The sequence below is a fragment of the Esox lucius genome, chromosome 23 (genome assembly GCF_011004845.1).
Source record: "Esox lucius isolate fEsoLuc1 chromosome 23, fEsoLuc1.pri, whole genome shotgun sequence".
NCBI lineage: Eukaryota > Metazoa > Chordata > Actinopteri > Esociformes > Esocidae > Esox > Esox lucius.
This window is the reverse complement of record NC_047591.1, coordinates 10,246,674-10,263,393: the sequence shown is the minus strand read 5'-3', so window position 1 is coordinate 10,263,393 and position 16,720 is coordinate 10,246,674. Positions and strand designations below refer to the sequence as shown.

Genomic DNA, 16,720 nt, shown 5'->3' with positions numbered 1-16,720 from the left:
TTGATTTCTGTTGAGACATTCAGATGGTAGAGTCAGAATTTGGTGTAAACAGAATGAGAACATGGATCCATCATGCCTTGTTACCACTGTGCAGGCTGGTGGTGGTGGTGTAATGGTGTGGGGACGTTTTCTTGGCACACTTTAGGCCCCATAGTGCCAATTGGGCATCGTTTAAATGCCATGGCCTACCTGATCATTGTTTCTGACTATGTCCATCCCTTTATGACCACCATGTACCCATCCTCTGATGGCTACTTCCAGCAGGATAATGCACCATGTCACAAAGCTCAAATCATTTCAAATTTAAAGTCTAAAGTCTCTTTTAACCACAAGTTTCATTCCAGTAGCCCATGAGCAGGGCTACTTATTGATCAATCTAAGTGCTGATTCAATATATTTTCGTTGCTGCAAAAGTGCTGTCCTATATTATGTTCTTGAGTCTCATCCCAGGATGCTTTGCGGTTGTGTTTATTGAATTGTGCTTTTCCTGACATGTTGTTTATTAACCCTGGGATGTGTTTTGGTCTGTTCTGTAGTCTTCCTTCGCAACAGGCCCACCAATACCATCATGAAATGTGTTGACTTCACTGGCTGAAACCAAGCAAAATGTCAACAACAGGCTAAAAGAAAATGCAGCATTTGGAGATCCTTTTTCAAATCCAAATTCAAATTTGTCCTTGTGCTCAATACGCTATTCCATTAGAGCAGCATTTTGTTTTTAACAGTGTTTTGAAGTCCATGACAACAAAATAAGTCCATGACAAGAAAAACAACTTAGGCTAATAAGTCCTTTGGATTTGTCAAACAAGTGCACAATGGCACTGTCAAGCACAAGGAAATATGAGTGAGCAGATAAACTCTCAGTCAAGAATACTTCTGAAGTTATAAAAAGGAAAGAAAATAAGCCGAACCAAGTTTTTGTTAGTGCAGGTCCCAATGTGAATGTCATCAGCCACAAGGTGTCAGTGTTCACTTGAATGTTCACAATATCAATTCTTAACTCATTATTAACTGAAAGATTTCTATATAAACAAAAGACAAATACCTATTTCAAAATTGAGTTACAGATGTAATTATAAAAGTCTGATTCACATTTTCTGGGGAGAAATTGCATCAATGTCAATAGTACAGTATGTCAATATATTCTTGAGAAGTTTTTCTGTTGGAACATGCAGTTATCTATTTGTTTGGCATTTTTTCCTGTGTGGTCCTAAACCCAGTGGCTTGCAATACAAGTTTGTATTGAATAAAGAATGAGTGAAAAATTATACACTCAATTCTTTTATTGGCCACAATTCCCAACTGAATGATGGAATGAGAAATGACCTAGATTAATTCTATCAACTGTTGTGTGACCAATAAGGAGAATTATGAAAATTCAGTTAATTAATCCATCTTGTATATCAGGGGACAACAAGTACAACAAGGAATAATAAAATAACTATTTCTATTCCAATCCTAATCATTATCTCATCACATAAATCCCTGGATGCTCTTGTAGCATTAGCCAATGTTTTTTTTGTTTTTTTTGGGGGGGGGGGGGACCCAGTGAAATTACAGAGGGACAAAAAGTCATTAATTCAATATTGTCTTGCAGGGCATACTTTTACCTGCATTCTGTCTAGTTGTTGAGGTCATGTTGAAATCAGTTTGATTCACTGGTAGGATGGCACAGTCTTGGGTCGAATAGTATGGCTCTAATTCTTTACTTTATGAAAGAAATTGTTAGTCTGCTGGGGAGTAGAAATAGCACAAAACACCCTGGTAAAGGAACTTAAGGGGATTTGAAAAAGACATTCATGGGTCCAAGGGCACTTAAATTAACTTATCAAACTCCAGATGTACGGTTCCAGCCTCATCTTTATAAGATAGTGTGGCATTCCCCTTGGAGTTGCAGACATTTTTGGAGGCTTGTAAGGTGACTTTATCTCCCCTGATTCACCAGAAACGGATGATTACCGGTTTCAGAGGTTGGCCTTTTGGTGAAGGTAATGGTCGACCACAGTGGGTGCATTCAAGCTTGATATTTCTGTCCGATGTATGGTTAAGTCAAGGTGGGAGCCTCCTTTGGAGGTATTAGAAAAAGACCCTAATGAATTCAATCGTTGTCCTCCCTTTGCTTCCAAACTCTATACTTTTGCAACAACAATCAGTTGCATCTGCAAAAGCTCACGTCTTTTTAGTGTCCTACTCATTATCGTCACACAAACCAATCGCAAACTGAGTGTTTGGTCGGCTATTGGTCTTGGATACTAGTTAGGCTTATTTCTTGGTTGATTACACCAAGATGGTGCATGCATCAGTGACTCTGAGTTTCATGGCGCCTATGATTTTGCCTCTGTCTTTACAGGCTTTCTGTCTCATTTTAATGTTTTTTCACCCAGTGAAACAAAATGTTAGTAGATTGGATGTAAGTTTGGTGAAGTTACAACATAGGGCAGTGGAACTGTTAGCTTAAGGTACCATCTTTCTTCCCAGCATGCCAACCATCCTCATATTTCCTACACTTATTAACTGTTTTTCTACACACCATGAGACAACTCAAATTAAATTACAGTTTAGCAGGATTTCTTGCATGAGACAACATTACGATATGTCTGCTGAAATGCGCAGATTAATACATTTATTGTGTGTACTAGCCTATATTGGTTTACATACTGTGTGCCAAATTTTACTCTTCTATCACAAAGAGAGGATTTGGGTAAAAAAAAATTGGTGTTATTCCACCAAATGAAAATATAAATCATGGTAGATAGTGTGAACTAAGTCTTCTTACATTTCAGGTCACACAAATGGCTTTAAAATTGGAATGTTTGTTTAGTTAGTGTCTAAACTGATCCACATGACAAATTTTAAATTAAATAATTTACATTCTCTGTAATACTGAATATAGTCCACAGAATGGCAATTCCTTAAAATGTTATTGGAATTTCTTCACTGAACTCTAAAAATAGGCTGGACTACTAACTCAATTTGACTATAATTGCAGTTTCATGGGGGGTTTCTAAGAAAACTATTAACTGTTAAGAGTTCAAGGCAGACTATTAACTAGATTGCCCTTGAATGTCAGTGATTTGTGGAACCGGGGATAACTATGAACAATGATTGATAATGAATGGGCTTTTGAGTGGTTTGCACATTGTTGCCCAAATAGTAGCGTGCCCGTGTGACCCGGGCTTGGCGCTCTTTCCCCCAGCACGGATCCCTCCACCACCTCCACAACTCTCTGCATCTCTCTGCGGGTGGGCGTGTTTAGTGTCCTCAGTCACCCATCCACTCCGAACGAACCGCAGACTTGTGTGCTTCGCTCTGGGAATGTGCACACTCTTATTCGTTGTTATTGGGAATGGATATGGACATCATTATGAAGTTTTTGACTTTATTGATAAGTTTCAGTCCATGCGTTTTTGGACAGTTTGAGGATATTGATGATGATATTTTCCCCGACTTGACCGAATTTGATTATGGAATTGTGAGTGTCACTTAATCTATGAACTATTTGTCAAAGTTAATACTGTGTATCTTATTTGCATTGCTTAAATATAGAACAAATTATGAAATATATTTGATTTCCCATTGTAGGCTCCTCGTAGAGTGCCTCGCCAGTTGAAAACTATGCTTACTAAGGTAAAGATGCCAAGTGTAGTATCTTGACATGTCTCCACTTTTGGGTCTTCACGCTAATGTGCGATTGCGTGTTTCATTGTTGACTAGCTGAACTGTGTATCATCCACATGTATTGTCTGTATACAGGTTTTTATTAATTTACTACTCTTAATTATTGATTACAAATCTATATTATTAACATATACACATGTTAAACATTTCGTGAGTTAACAGTGATGTCAACTATGCATCAACCCCAAAAAACGTGTATGACGCGCTTTGACAAATGGTAGGACTAATGGTATGGACATCTATCCAGAAATACAATCCTAAATGTTTGGTACTGCGGTGAAGTTAGCTTTATATTAAAAATTCCGACTTTGATCGTCCATACTTCATCAACGAAACCTGCCAGAAAGACAGCAATTACATATTCTGAATCTGATGGCGATAGCGAACAAGCAACACTCCCTGTTTTCTCTGTTGCGTTCAATTTAAAAATTGTAAAGATCTATAGCGGATTCTCCGTGTATTCTCAGTTAAGGGAGCGTGTTAAAAATGCATAATATATATCGTTTTAACTGACAAACGCCAATTGCATTGCAACCAAAAAAACATAAACCAATCAAAACAACTATAAAGAGCTCAGAATTCGGTGACCTACCGTTTACATGGTTGTTGATTTGCATTATTAAAAAAGTAAAGGTATACACAGTTTTATTGCCTGTTATTAAAATAAAGGTCAGTACTTTCGACCCAAGGTAACTTTTTTAATAGACTGTCAGGGACAACTACCCTACCATGAACATCATTCAGTATTATAATTAAGGAAATTATTAATATTATTTAAAACATTTTAATTCAGAGAAGTCTCAATATCTCTGACCCAATAAAACGTCTGTTGAAATAACCAACTGATATTGCTTCAGGGACTGCTGCTCTACCATCAACACCTTTTAGTTAAAAAAAAATTCAAGTTTGGAAATTATTAATAGTTTTTAAAGCATCTTTCCATCAAAATGTAGCAATAGCTCGGCCCAATAGTATTGAAAAATAGCCCAAATAAAGGATGTTGATGGTAGATTCGCTCTCCCTGAAGCTATATGAAATGATTATTTCCATGTAAGTTTCATTGGGATCGAGCTATTGAACATAATTCATGAAAAATTGCTTTATAAACTAGTAATGATGTCCTAAATTTTAAAAATAGACAATCTAAAAGATATTGATGGTAGAGTAGCTCTCCCTGAAGCTACATCAGTTGTTTATTACCATTAACGTTTTATTGGGTCCGAGCTATTAAACATTATTCATGGAGAAATGCTTTATAAACTATTAATAATTTCCTACATTGGAAAATTGGAATACTAAAGGATGTTGATTGTAGAGCAGCTCTCCCTGAAGATATATCAGTTGGTTATATCATTTTAGGTTTTATTGGGTCCAAGCTATTTAACATAATTCCAGAGAAATTGCTTTATTAACTTGTAATAAGTTCAAACATTTTTATGTTGTAAAACTAAAGAATGTTCATGGTACAGTAGCTGTACCTGAAGCTATTTCAGTTGGTTATTTTCATATAACTTTTATTGGGTCTGAGCTATTGAGCATTTTGATTGGAAATTGCTTTAATAACTATTAATAATGTCTTACATTGGAAAATTGGAAAACTAAAGGATGTTGATGGTAGAGCAGCTCTCCCTGACGCTGTTTCAGTTGATTATTTCCATGTATGTTTTATTGGGTCCGAGCTAGCATGTTTGATGGAGAAAGCTGTATAAATTAGTAATAATGTCAAAAATGCAAATATTCTAAAACTAAAGGATGTTGATGTTAGAGCAGCTGTTCCGGAAGCTATATCAGTTGGTTATTTCCATCTAAGTTGTATTGGGTCCGAGCTATTGAACAGAATTCTTGAAAAATTGCTTTATAAATGAATAATAATGTTCAGAATTTAAAAATAGCCAAACTAAAGGATGTTCATTGTAGAGCAGGTCTCCCTGAAGCTAAATCAGTTGATTATTTCCATATAAGTTTAATTAGGTCTGAGCTTTTGAACATAATTAATTAACAATTGCTTTATAAACTAGTAATAATGTCCAAAATTGGAAAATTGGAAAAATAAAGGATGTTGATTGTAGAGCAACTCTCCCTGAGGCTATATCAGTTGGTTATTTCCATATCAATATTACTGAGTCCAAGTTATTGAGCATTTTTGATTGACAAATGCTTTATATATTATTAATAATGTCCAAAATTGAAATATTGGAAAACTAAAGGATGTTAATGTTAGAGCAGTTGTCCCTGAAGCTATATTAGTTGGACATTTTGATAGGAGCTATTGACATTTACATAAACAACTGACGTTTTTCATCAACATGACCAGATAATGCTGCACTTTAAAGACGGTGCCTAAACCTTCGCAACGTAGGAAAGCAGTTTTTCATATTCCTTTTGACTCTGAAAGATTAATATGAAACCGAAATGGAAAAACAAGGAATGTTGCTTGATCGATATCACCAGCCGATTCAGAATATGTAATTTCTGTCTTTCTGGTAGATTTCGTTGATGAGGTACTAACGTTCAAAGTCTGAATCTTGAATATAAAGCTAACTTCACCACAGTATGTTTGGTTTGGAAATGGACTGGAAATGTGCTGTTCTGTACTATCGATGAGACATAAACGGAATCAATTTATTTGATCTAGTTTAACCCACTGTAACTGACCAAAGCTGGAGAAACTAGAACAATTTACCTAAACTGGAGATGTATATGTGCCGTTTGCATGCGTTTTCTCCCCAACGATCAGGAGACCAAACCACATATTCAGGAGCTCTCGGTGAAGACCACTATCATCTCCCGGTACGCGTTCACTGCGGTATCGTGCATCATGCTCAACCGGCACTCAGCCGCCGCGGATGGCGTCTTCCAGTTCCAGATTCCTAAGAACGCCTATGTGTCCAACTTCACCATGTAAGTCAATGCAAAGCGCCAGTGATGAACAATTGCACATTGCCATTTTTATTGATTCAGACGAAAATTCCTATGCATTTCATACTGGGTCAAATAATGTGGCTCAGATTGAGTACACCTGCTGTAAGGTAACTATATATGATAGCCAAATAATTTCAGTGATACCTGCCACTGGACCAGCTTCATTCACGTTTAATATATATTTTATCTCTCCCTTAATACTCTTTCCTTTATCTTTGTCATTTATTCCCTCTTTTGATTTTATGAGGCCTCTGTTGCTAGGAGAGTTTTTTTAAGGTGCTATGGCTGTTCACTGGAGCAGAAGTATATCCTGTCATTAACTCTGTTATGGTCACCAGCCTTCATTCATCTACATCACTATATTGTTCACTGGACCATGGGTTCACTAGACCAGAAAGCCTAAGAACAAGCCTGTGAAATACATCATTTGGCTGTTTAGTTTTAAATTAAATACTCCTGAAATATTCTGGACACCTACCAGTATGACTTTGGGTGTAGTTTTCAGTAAAGAGTTTTGCAATTGAAAGCCAACCTACTAGGATGGTCCTTATCATAAACCCCACCCCTAACCCCTGATCTCTGACTTCTACGCTGAATGCAGGATAATTGGGGGGCGTGTCTACCCGAGCGAGGTCAGGCCTAAGGAGAAGAAGGTCAAACAGGGCAAGGAGGGTGAGACCAAACCTAAGAACAAGGAGGCAGGTGAACCGAGGTATGTGTGTGTCTTTATGGTTCACTATCTAAAAGCTTCTTTTAAACAACACTCTGACAAAAGAGCATGTGCTCAGCTGAGCGACACACATGGTACTGAGCAGCTGGATCAATGCTCGAGAGAAATTATTAAGGATTCTTGTTGCATACTTTTGTGCCCTTTCTCTGGTAACGTCAAGTACCAGTCCACTAAACGAAACAGAATTTACCAACATAGGATTACAGTTTGATGGAGAAAGTAGGAAAGAAAAAAGGAAGGAAGAGCAGTAGAGAGAGTAAAGGAGAATGGGAGGGAGTGATACAGTATATAGAGGTTCCTGGGCTGAGTCCAACCAGGCCTGGGTCCAGGGCTGAGTGTAACCAGGCCTGGGTCCTGGGCTGAGTTCAACCAGGCCTGGGTCCAGGGCTGAGTCCAACCAGGCCTGGGTCCAGGGCTGAGTGTAACCAGGCCTGGGTCCTGGGCTGAGTCCAACCAGGCTGTGTCCTAGGCTGTCTTATGAGGAGAGCTTCTGGCCATCACTGACCTTCCATAGTCATGAGGTCATACATCCTTGGAATGACTCATTTCATTCTCCACCTCCCTCTCTTCTCCTCCTTCCCCTCTTCTTAATTTTGTTTTCTTCCTCTCAATACTGCCCTAATTTTCTTCCCCACTCCTCCTTTTCTTCCCAACTCTTCCTTTCTTTTTCTCATTCCTCCTCGCTCCTGTCTCCCCCAGTAGTGAAGTGGAGATGGAGATTTTCCGGATGGTAGCCAACATCCCAGGTCGTAATCGAGGCGTGTTCATGTTGACTTATGAAGAGCTGCTCCAGAGGAGGCTGGGAAGGTACGAGCATGTGACCAGCCTGAGACCCATGCAGTTGGTCAGCCGTCTCAGAGTGGATGTCACAATTGTGGATCATTCCACCATCACCTATTTGGAGGTGCTGCCGCTACGCAATGGAAAGAGCAACGGCCTAGTAACCAATGGTGCCAATGGAGCCAAGGCACCAGGTATGAACAGAGTGATGGGCATCTGTGTGTGATTTGTCTATCAGTGTTTAATATTCTGTATCTAGCAGAATATACCAAGTGCTTTGAGAACTGAATGCTAATTGGATATAAGCTGTGGTATATAGGACTGTATACCAAATTTATGTAAATTAGTGTGTAAATGGTTTATAATAGCAATAATGCATATCGAGTTATGCAGAGGTATATGGCCAATACTTTGTATTACCACTAATGGTTGTACATCCTGGCATTGTGTTAAACATAAGAACCGCCATTAGCCATGGTATATTGGCCATATACCACACCCCCCATGCCGGGTTACCTAACCCCTAAGTTGCATTTCCTTAGCAGGGATGTGCCAAAAACATTGTGGGGACCCATGTTTCAGGTTTTACAATTTTTGTTGGGACATCCGATCCCCGCATGTTCACCGATCTGAAACACACACAATCACACTGTATATACTAACACACACACACTCTTACCATTTTGTTCCTCACACACACCTCCGTTTCCTCCCATCAGTCAAGTCTGCGCTACCCGTGTCCACGGTCATCAAACAGAACAAAACGTTCTGTACGATCAGCTTCAGCCCCAACATTGTTCAGCAGGCCAAGATCACCACCAGTGGCATGCTGGGAGAGTTTGTGGTGCGCTACGACGTGGAGAGAGAACTGGGGATCGGAGATATACAGGTTTGATTTTACACACAAGCAGACACACACACATTCTTGTTAATGTGTCCAAACATGGACAGGCATTATATTCAAACTGCGTTCATCCATCCAGGATCAAACCGGATTTACATACACGTGTCATTCTCACTCTCACTAAGCAATCCCAGTCCAACCCATTAATCAATTCCCAGAACGTTATCCACCCACTCCGTGGTCTTACTACCAGCACACCATAATCTAGAAGCCCTGTGGACACTTTCCCCTTCTCATGGCTACTAAGACTCCTGTCGTTCTCTTCTCCTTCCATCTCCCAGGTTCTCAACGGCCATTTTGTCCACTACTTCGCCCCCAAGGACCTGCCGGTGGTGCCCAAAAACGTTGTGTTTGTCATCGACACCAGCGCCTCTATGCTCGGGACCAAAATGAAACAGGTAAGTTAATAAACACAACAGTGTTTGCTTCTAGTCCTTTTACTTTTAAACCCTGTTTCCTCCCAAATGCAGTGATCGCACCCCCATAACTAACAGGCAGTCTGAGGGTTTTAACAAGTTCCAGGGGAAGACCAAACATATTTGACTTCCCTCCTGCACAGCCATGCGATAACGCCTTGGAGACCCTGACAGATCCTGGGTCAGTGTAACAGCCATCTGATTAAGCCTTGGAGACCCTGACAGATCCTGGGTCAGTGTAACAGCCATGTGATTAAGCCTTGGAGACCCTGACAGATCCTGGGTCAGTGTAACAGCCATGTGATTAAGCCTTGGAGACCCTGACAGATCCTGGGTCAGTGTAACAGCCATGTGATTAAGCCTTGGAGACCCTGACAGATCCTGGGTCAGTGTAACAGCGAATGGTGAATTCAGCCTCCTTTCTGACCCCACTCCTGCCTCTGGCGGAACACTCTCAAACTGGTCTGTGAATATCAGATCTGGGATCAGATCCTTTCTGAGTGATTCCATTATAATCCCCCCTGTTCCATTTGATGCCTCAACGGACCAGCTGCTCTACTGCTGATCCAGAAAAGCAAAGAAAATAGAAATAACAGGGTGGCGACACCAGAACACAGAAACAGACCGGAGGACTATCTGAATAATGCTCACAGTTTAATTTATTATGTGGGGGAAAGATTCAGTTTGCTAGCCTGGTTCTAGATCTGTTTGTGCTGTCTTGCAAATACGACCTTCTGAGTTCTTCAGAGCAAAAGCTGATCTGGAATCAGGCTCTGGAGGAATAGAAACACTCTGGATGACAGCATCATCACCCTTTGAGAATAGTCTGTTCCCTTCTACAGTGGAGCTCTCCATAGAGAACAAGTGTGCTTTGATCTCTCCCTACAAAAGAGTGCTCAGTTAGATCCTCTGACCCTCACTGACCCTCACCCTCTTAGTCTTCATCCTTTACTAATAATATATCCCTTTACATAGCACTGATACGGCAAATTGCTCTGTGGTGTCTTTGCAAGCATTTCGTGTGTTTGAGGGGCTGAGTTGAAAAGAGTTTCTAAACTAGACATCGGACAGCTGTTCCAAAGGGCTGGGTCTTTGAGTGTCAGCGTAATGTTACAGTCCAACCATTACAGAGTTAGAATAACAGCAGTACTGCTGATGAACACAACGAATACATTACACCATGGTGATTATATCAACGCTAACAAAAACCATGACTACAAAATCACACCATGGTGATTATGTCGATGCTAACAACACCCCTGACTACAAAATCACACCATGGTGAGTATATTGATGCTAAGAAAAACCATGACTACAACATTACCACATGTTGACCATCACAGTATTAATGGTAACAAATAACTATGTGGGTGCTAACAAAAATCATGACCACAACATTAGAAACGATAACTACAAAGATTTTTTTATTTTAAAACAGGATGATGGATGTTATGTTTTTGTTGCCCATATGACAAAGCTCTCTTTTTAAGTAAAGCTTTTCCTTGAGTTTTTATGTCACTCACACAAAAACAGACAAAGTAGCGTCAAAGCCTAATGTGTTTCAATTATTCATTTAGATTTATTGATTGAAGCAAAAAAACACGTTCTGTCTCTTTCCCACTACTCTGTCACTCTCTGCATCTCCTCCTCTGGCCCTCCTCCCTCTCCTCGTCCCCCTTCACCACCTCTGCTTATCTCTCAGACTAAGGAAGCCCTGTTTACCATCCTGAGCGACCTGCGTCCAAGTGACCGTTTCAACTTTGTCAGCTTCTCCAGCCGTATCAAGGTGTGGCAACCGAAGCATCTGGTCTCTGTTACACCCCTCAACGTCCGAGACGCCAAGAAGTTCATCTATGGGCTCCATCCCACTGGTGGTGAGACACAGATAATCTGCTAAATAATCAACCTGAGTCCGTTTCTGAAATGTAAGCAAAGTATTGTGTGTGCAATGAGCTGCCCCCCACAGATCTGAGCTGTTTGACTACTAATCCTGCTGTTTGTTAGTCTAAACCTTGCTGAAGGGAGGTTAGCAGGCACTTGTAAGTAAAAGTAAAGGGTCAATATATAGTATTTTTTTAAACTACCAGGTACGAACATCGACAGTGCCATGCAGGCGGGCTCCACGTTGCTAAGCAACCACCTGAACAACGTTCCAGATGCCAACCACAACAGTGTCTCCCTCATCATCTTCCTGACGGACGGGCGGCCCACAGTTGGCGAGCGGCGGTCTCCCAGCATCCTCAGTAACACACGGGCGTCGGTGAACGAGCGGTTCTGTGTGTTCACCATCGGGATCGGGAATGACGTGGACTACAGACTCCTGGAGCGCATGGCCCTGGAGAACTGCGGGATGACGCGGAGGATTCACGAGGATTCAGACGCCAGCGCCATGCTTAAAGGGTGAGCAAAATGTCCTGACATGAAATGAAACATGAAAACATGACTTTTCCTAAGGCTTTTTGAAACTTAGGGTTCGTTTGTCAGAGTAGTTCCATGAATTGGGTGCTTGTTGTGGCGGTCAGCTTGACCAACGAGGAAAGTTGTCAGCACCAACACATTAACTCCCAAAGCCATAGTGAGCCAACAGCATAGCTTACGTTAGACCAATGATAATGTGCAGTACATTCAGTAGATGGCTAATACAGAGAGGAAATGGAAGTGGTTGTATTATTATAGAATTAAATGAGAGAGAATCCCAGAGGGTGAGAAAAAGGAGGGAAAAAAGAGAAGTGAAAAGAAACTCTAAAATGTCCATCCTAACCAATACCTAGACACACACTCTACCTGACACGTCTCTGAAGTGTTTGTTTAGTGCGTGAAGGGTGGAATGTGTGTTGTGAAAGGGGCGTCTGAGTATGTCTAGGGGGTTCAATAGAGACACTCCAGAGATAATAGCACATGAAAGACCTAGCTGAGCAAACACACAGTCGGAGAGGTGAGGAAGTTGAAGGTGCGACCGTCCAAAGACTGGGCTGGGCTGACGAGAACCCCCACAGCAAACAATCCCAAATGGTACAATATTCTCTACACCAGTGGTATTAAAATCGGTACCTCAAAGCCAGTTACACTTTTATCGCAACCCCCTAATTAAGACCTGGGACACCAGGTAGGTGTAATTAATGATGAGGTAGAACAGAGGCCCGGCTGGGGATGTATGCATACCGAGTGAATGTCCACCGTCACGCAGAGAACTGGGTGTCCACACACTTCAGACCCAGGAGAGCGTTGCAGAGTTGCCCACACATCTTGTCTTGATTCCATAATATGCCAGAGGTGAGGTTCACACCTTCACTGGGTGACAGGCAGATTCGCTGAATAGCATGTGACACCGTGAAGAACTAATTCAGTTATAATGGTGGCAATGACCATTACACCCTGGCTGCTACTTCTAATTTACCTTCCTCCTTCCTTCTGCTTCCCCCCTCTGTCTGGCTAGGTTTTATGATGAGATAGGCACCCCGCTGCTGTCTGATATCAGGGTAAACTACACAGAGGACTTGGTCCAGTACGTCACCCAGCACCTCTTCACAAACTACTTCAACGGCTCCGAGATCGTCATCGCCGGCAAACTGACCAACCAGAGTGCCGAATCCCTGCATGTCCAGGTCACCGCCAGCAACAGCGACAAAAGCATCGTCCTGGAGACGGATGTAGCGCTGTGGCAGCGGGAGGCGGAGACGGAGCGGCACGTGAAGGAGGCAGCGGCCGGGGTGGGGCCTGGGGGGGCGGGGACGGAGACGGCGGGGTCGTTGGCGGAGGGTTTTGTGGAGCGCGTTTGGGGTTTCCTCAGTGTTAAGGAGGGGCTGAGGTCCAGGCTGAAGAGCCAGACCAGCAGTGAGAGAGAGGAACATACCCAGCAGGCAACAAACCTATCCCTGACCTACCACTTCCTCACCCCCCTGACCTCCCTGGTAGTGGAGAAACCTCAAGTGCTCGCCGACGGAACCATGGCCCAGGACACCCCCACCCCCACCCTCGCAACCACAGAAACAGATAAGAACGCTGTTTCAGCCAATGAGCTGTCAGAGGTGACCGGAATGGAAGAACACACCGCCCAGAGCCTGCACTTGAAGAAAGACCAGCTGGCCGTCCAAAGTTCAGCAGTTTCCAAGGCAACACGTAAGAAGGCTTCTGTTTCTAACCCTCCATTTTAACTACGAAATGTCGTCCATGTGTGGTATGCCCATAGTCAAGACAATAGGGAAAATAGACGGAAACAACGACGTTGTTTGACAATGAAATATTTAACTCAGTTTCGTCTTCAGGTGATGTCGTGAAGGGGCCGGTCAAAAAGTCTGTCACCATCTCCAAAACGTCAGGTTAGTGGTGGTGAGGCTTCGTAAGAGGACATGAAAAGAGAGGAGGCTGGGTAAACGTACAGTAGACTCTGTTCTCTCTGGGTGGGTGGCTTGTAATTTGAAGCACTGTCAGACAGTAATCATTCATTAGACAAGAGTCGGGGAAGCCTCTGTACTCTGGAACTGAAGTCTGGAATGTATACAGGGACATTGAAGTACCTGCCCCAGGCCTGGTTCTGGACAACCACACAGTCATGGGAATTCACGCACACACACACACACACACGCACACACACACACACACACGCACACACACACACACACACACACACACACACACGGTTGTTTTATGTAGCAGCACCATAACACTGAGTAGGAAACAAGAGCTGCGATCACAGACATTTAAAGCTGATGACCCTGTCATTACCGCTGCTCTCTCATCTCCCGGATCTCCAATTAGCACCAGCTCTCACAGACCAAGCAAAGGAAATGTCCAACTTCCTCATATTGTCATATCTGATGGTGCATATACATGACTAGATGAAGTTCACAGCTCCTAATGTTCTGAAAATCTCCTTCACAACCTCATTCACGCCACAGCGGATGGTGACCCCCACTTTGTGGTAGAGATCCCCCTGAGTAAACTGACTGTGTGTTTCAACATTAACGGAGAGCCAGGACACATCCTCAGAATGGTGACTGACCACAAACATTCAGGTAAGAATGTAAGCACTCTGGGACAACTGCGGATGTAAAAATAGGGTTGATGTTTGGTACTGGGTTTTCATTCATCCATTATGATACAACAGTCCACAACATAAATATGACAAGTTACATCACACACACTTCATTACGGTACTACTCATTCTCTTGCACAATAAGGGGTCATATACATATACAATTAATGCTGTGTCTTGCTTCCCTGCACCAGGCGCAATGTAATTTATAAAGGCCACAAGTTCACACATCTCTCTGTTCCTGGCTAATTCCACTGTGACCGGTCTGCCTTGTACAACACGACATGATGAGTGACTTGTGATACATGACACATGACTACACTAGCTTTCATTGTACATTCAGTACATGATTGAACTTAATACCACAATAAATGATTTGACTGACAGCACACACATTCATCCCATTGTGTTAATGGATGTACTCCTAAAGAACCTTCCTGGTGTGATCTCTCAAAAGAGTAAATTGAAAAGTTCTGCTTCGTTTTATCGGGTGGCTAACGGTGTAGATGTGATTCCAGGAGTGACGGTGAACGGTAAGCTGATCGGTGCCCCACCACCCCCGGGCAGCCACAAGCAGCAGCGGACCTACTTCAGCACCATTACCATCGTGGTGGATCGGCCCAAGCGGGCCTACATCGAGGTCACTCCGAAGAAGGTCATCCTGGACGGACACGACCGCCTGGTCCTGCCTTGCGACACCACCGCATCGGTGGAGAGCGGCGGGCTGGCCGTGGCGATAGCGGGCAAGTCCAATGTGACCGTCACCATTGGAGGAACCATTAGTTTTGTCATACTGATGCATCAGTACAAAAACCCTGCTCCCTACCAGAGAGACCATCTGGGGTTCTACATCTCCAACAGCAAGGGGCTGTCACACGACTCTCATGGACTACTAGGTAGGTATCAATAGCTACTAGTGGATGTAGGGGAGGGGGTCTTGCTGGGAAACGGAGTAAGGCCCCAGTAAGGACTAGCAATGGTTTGCCTCGCTTTGTGGTTCTGTTCTTTTGTGACATTCTGGGGTTTTACTTCCAGGTCAATTCCTGCATGAGGAAGTGGGATTGGCATATCTTCCTGGAAACAACACCACAACGGGAGGCAACAGCACATCGTCACAGACACACATCCTGAAGGTCAAGGGGCGTTCTGTGCCGGTGGTCCAGAAGACACGGCGTATCTACGGTGGACGTCAGAGCGTCGACTGCTGGTTTGCCAGGAACAATGCAGCCAAGCTGATCGACGGAACATATGAGGACTATGTGGTGTCACACCTGTTCGACTTGGCCGATTGGCCCTGCGGAAGTAACAAAGCCTGGAACTGAAGCCAGTAAGGAGCCTGCAGAAGACTTGTCCTGCCCACGCATGTAACTGTAGCCCAAATACAGATACAGCCGACAAACACTTTTCATAGCGTCTGACTCTGGATCTTTAAATCTGTAAAACCCCACACAGTCTTTTTTTTTAAATCCAATATACAAAATCTTCTCCAAGCCCATCTGTTTTACATTGTAAATAATAGACATAATTTCATTTGGGAAAGTGTTAATTGAGGTATCCCATGCCCCTACACCTGTGTGTCTTTCAGCCACAGAAATGAATAGAGTGTGCATCCTTATCTACTCTGGTGATCATCATGACATGAGAAATGATTAGCCAGTGAAGTTAGATGTCCCAACCACTGGACTGTTTTCAAATGTTGGAAGCCATACTGCCTCTGTCACTCTATAGCAGTGCTTTCAACACACATTCTGCTGCCACCTCCAGTAGTTTTTCACTTTTTCCTAAGGAGCGCTTGGATTGATTAGCCAAACGTCAGTACTCTCGAATATATTTTTATACTATTTTTAATATAATGGAAATAAGGACATTGTTTGGTGTGTCATTTTATGCTGTCATAATAACCTTTATTGGAGAGGATTAATGTTTTTGTAAAGGAATAAAAAAAAAGAAAACTTTCAGTGGTAAAAAACATGTTTTTAACAGCTGTAGATTGAGAAGACACTAATGCTTACTTTATAAGCAGTTCTGCCCAAGTAACTAACACTTAACAAATACATAGTAGACAATGTCTTGTACTGTGTACTGTGTGCTTGCTCACAGCCATCATATATGGTTCCATCCAATAACAGGCTGTAGACAATTAGCCTGAAAAGGCAATACTCTCACATTCACCGTAAATGCTCGAACAGAAATGCACAAAAGCAGCATTGTCTAAAACTCATGAGCATATTGAACCCCTGCCGTATTCATTGAAG

At 42.4% G+C, this 16,720-nt stretch overlaps 1 protein-coding gene across 2 annotated transcripts; it reads left to right on the top strand.

The window, feature by feature from the left end:
• Nucleotides 1-3,293: 3,293 nt before the first annotated feature.
• On the top strand, nt 3,294-16,351 carry itih5 (inter-alpha-trypsin inhibitor heavy chain 5). Of its 2 annotated transcripts, none has more exons than XM_020043010.2 (14): nt 3,294-3,472; nt 3,583-3,627; nt 6,416-6,579; nt 7,202-7,312; nt 8,033-8,304; nt 8,830-8,999; nt 9,296-9,412; nt 11,133-11,304; nt 11,518-11,830; nt 12,867-13,549; nt 13,696-13,749; nt 14,329-14,445; nt 14,984-15,361; nt 15,501-16,351. In XM_020043010.2, the coding sequence occupies exons 1-14, from the start codon at nt 3,347-3,349 to the stop codon at nt 15,785-15,787; spliced, it is 3,009 nt and encodes a 1,002-aa protein (XP_019898569.2). In that variant the 5' UTR covers nt 3,294-3,346; the 3' UTR covers nt 15,788-16,351. The 2 variants fall into 2 exon arrangements, with proteins under 2 accessions (XP_019898569.2, XP_010899626.2); XM_010901324.3 differs by having other exon boundaries at nt 8,030-8,304.
• Nucleotides 16,352-16,720: the final 369 nt, after the last annotated feature.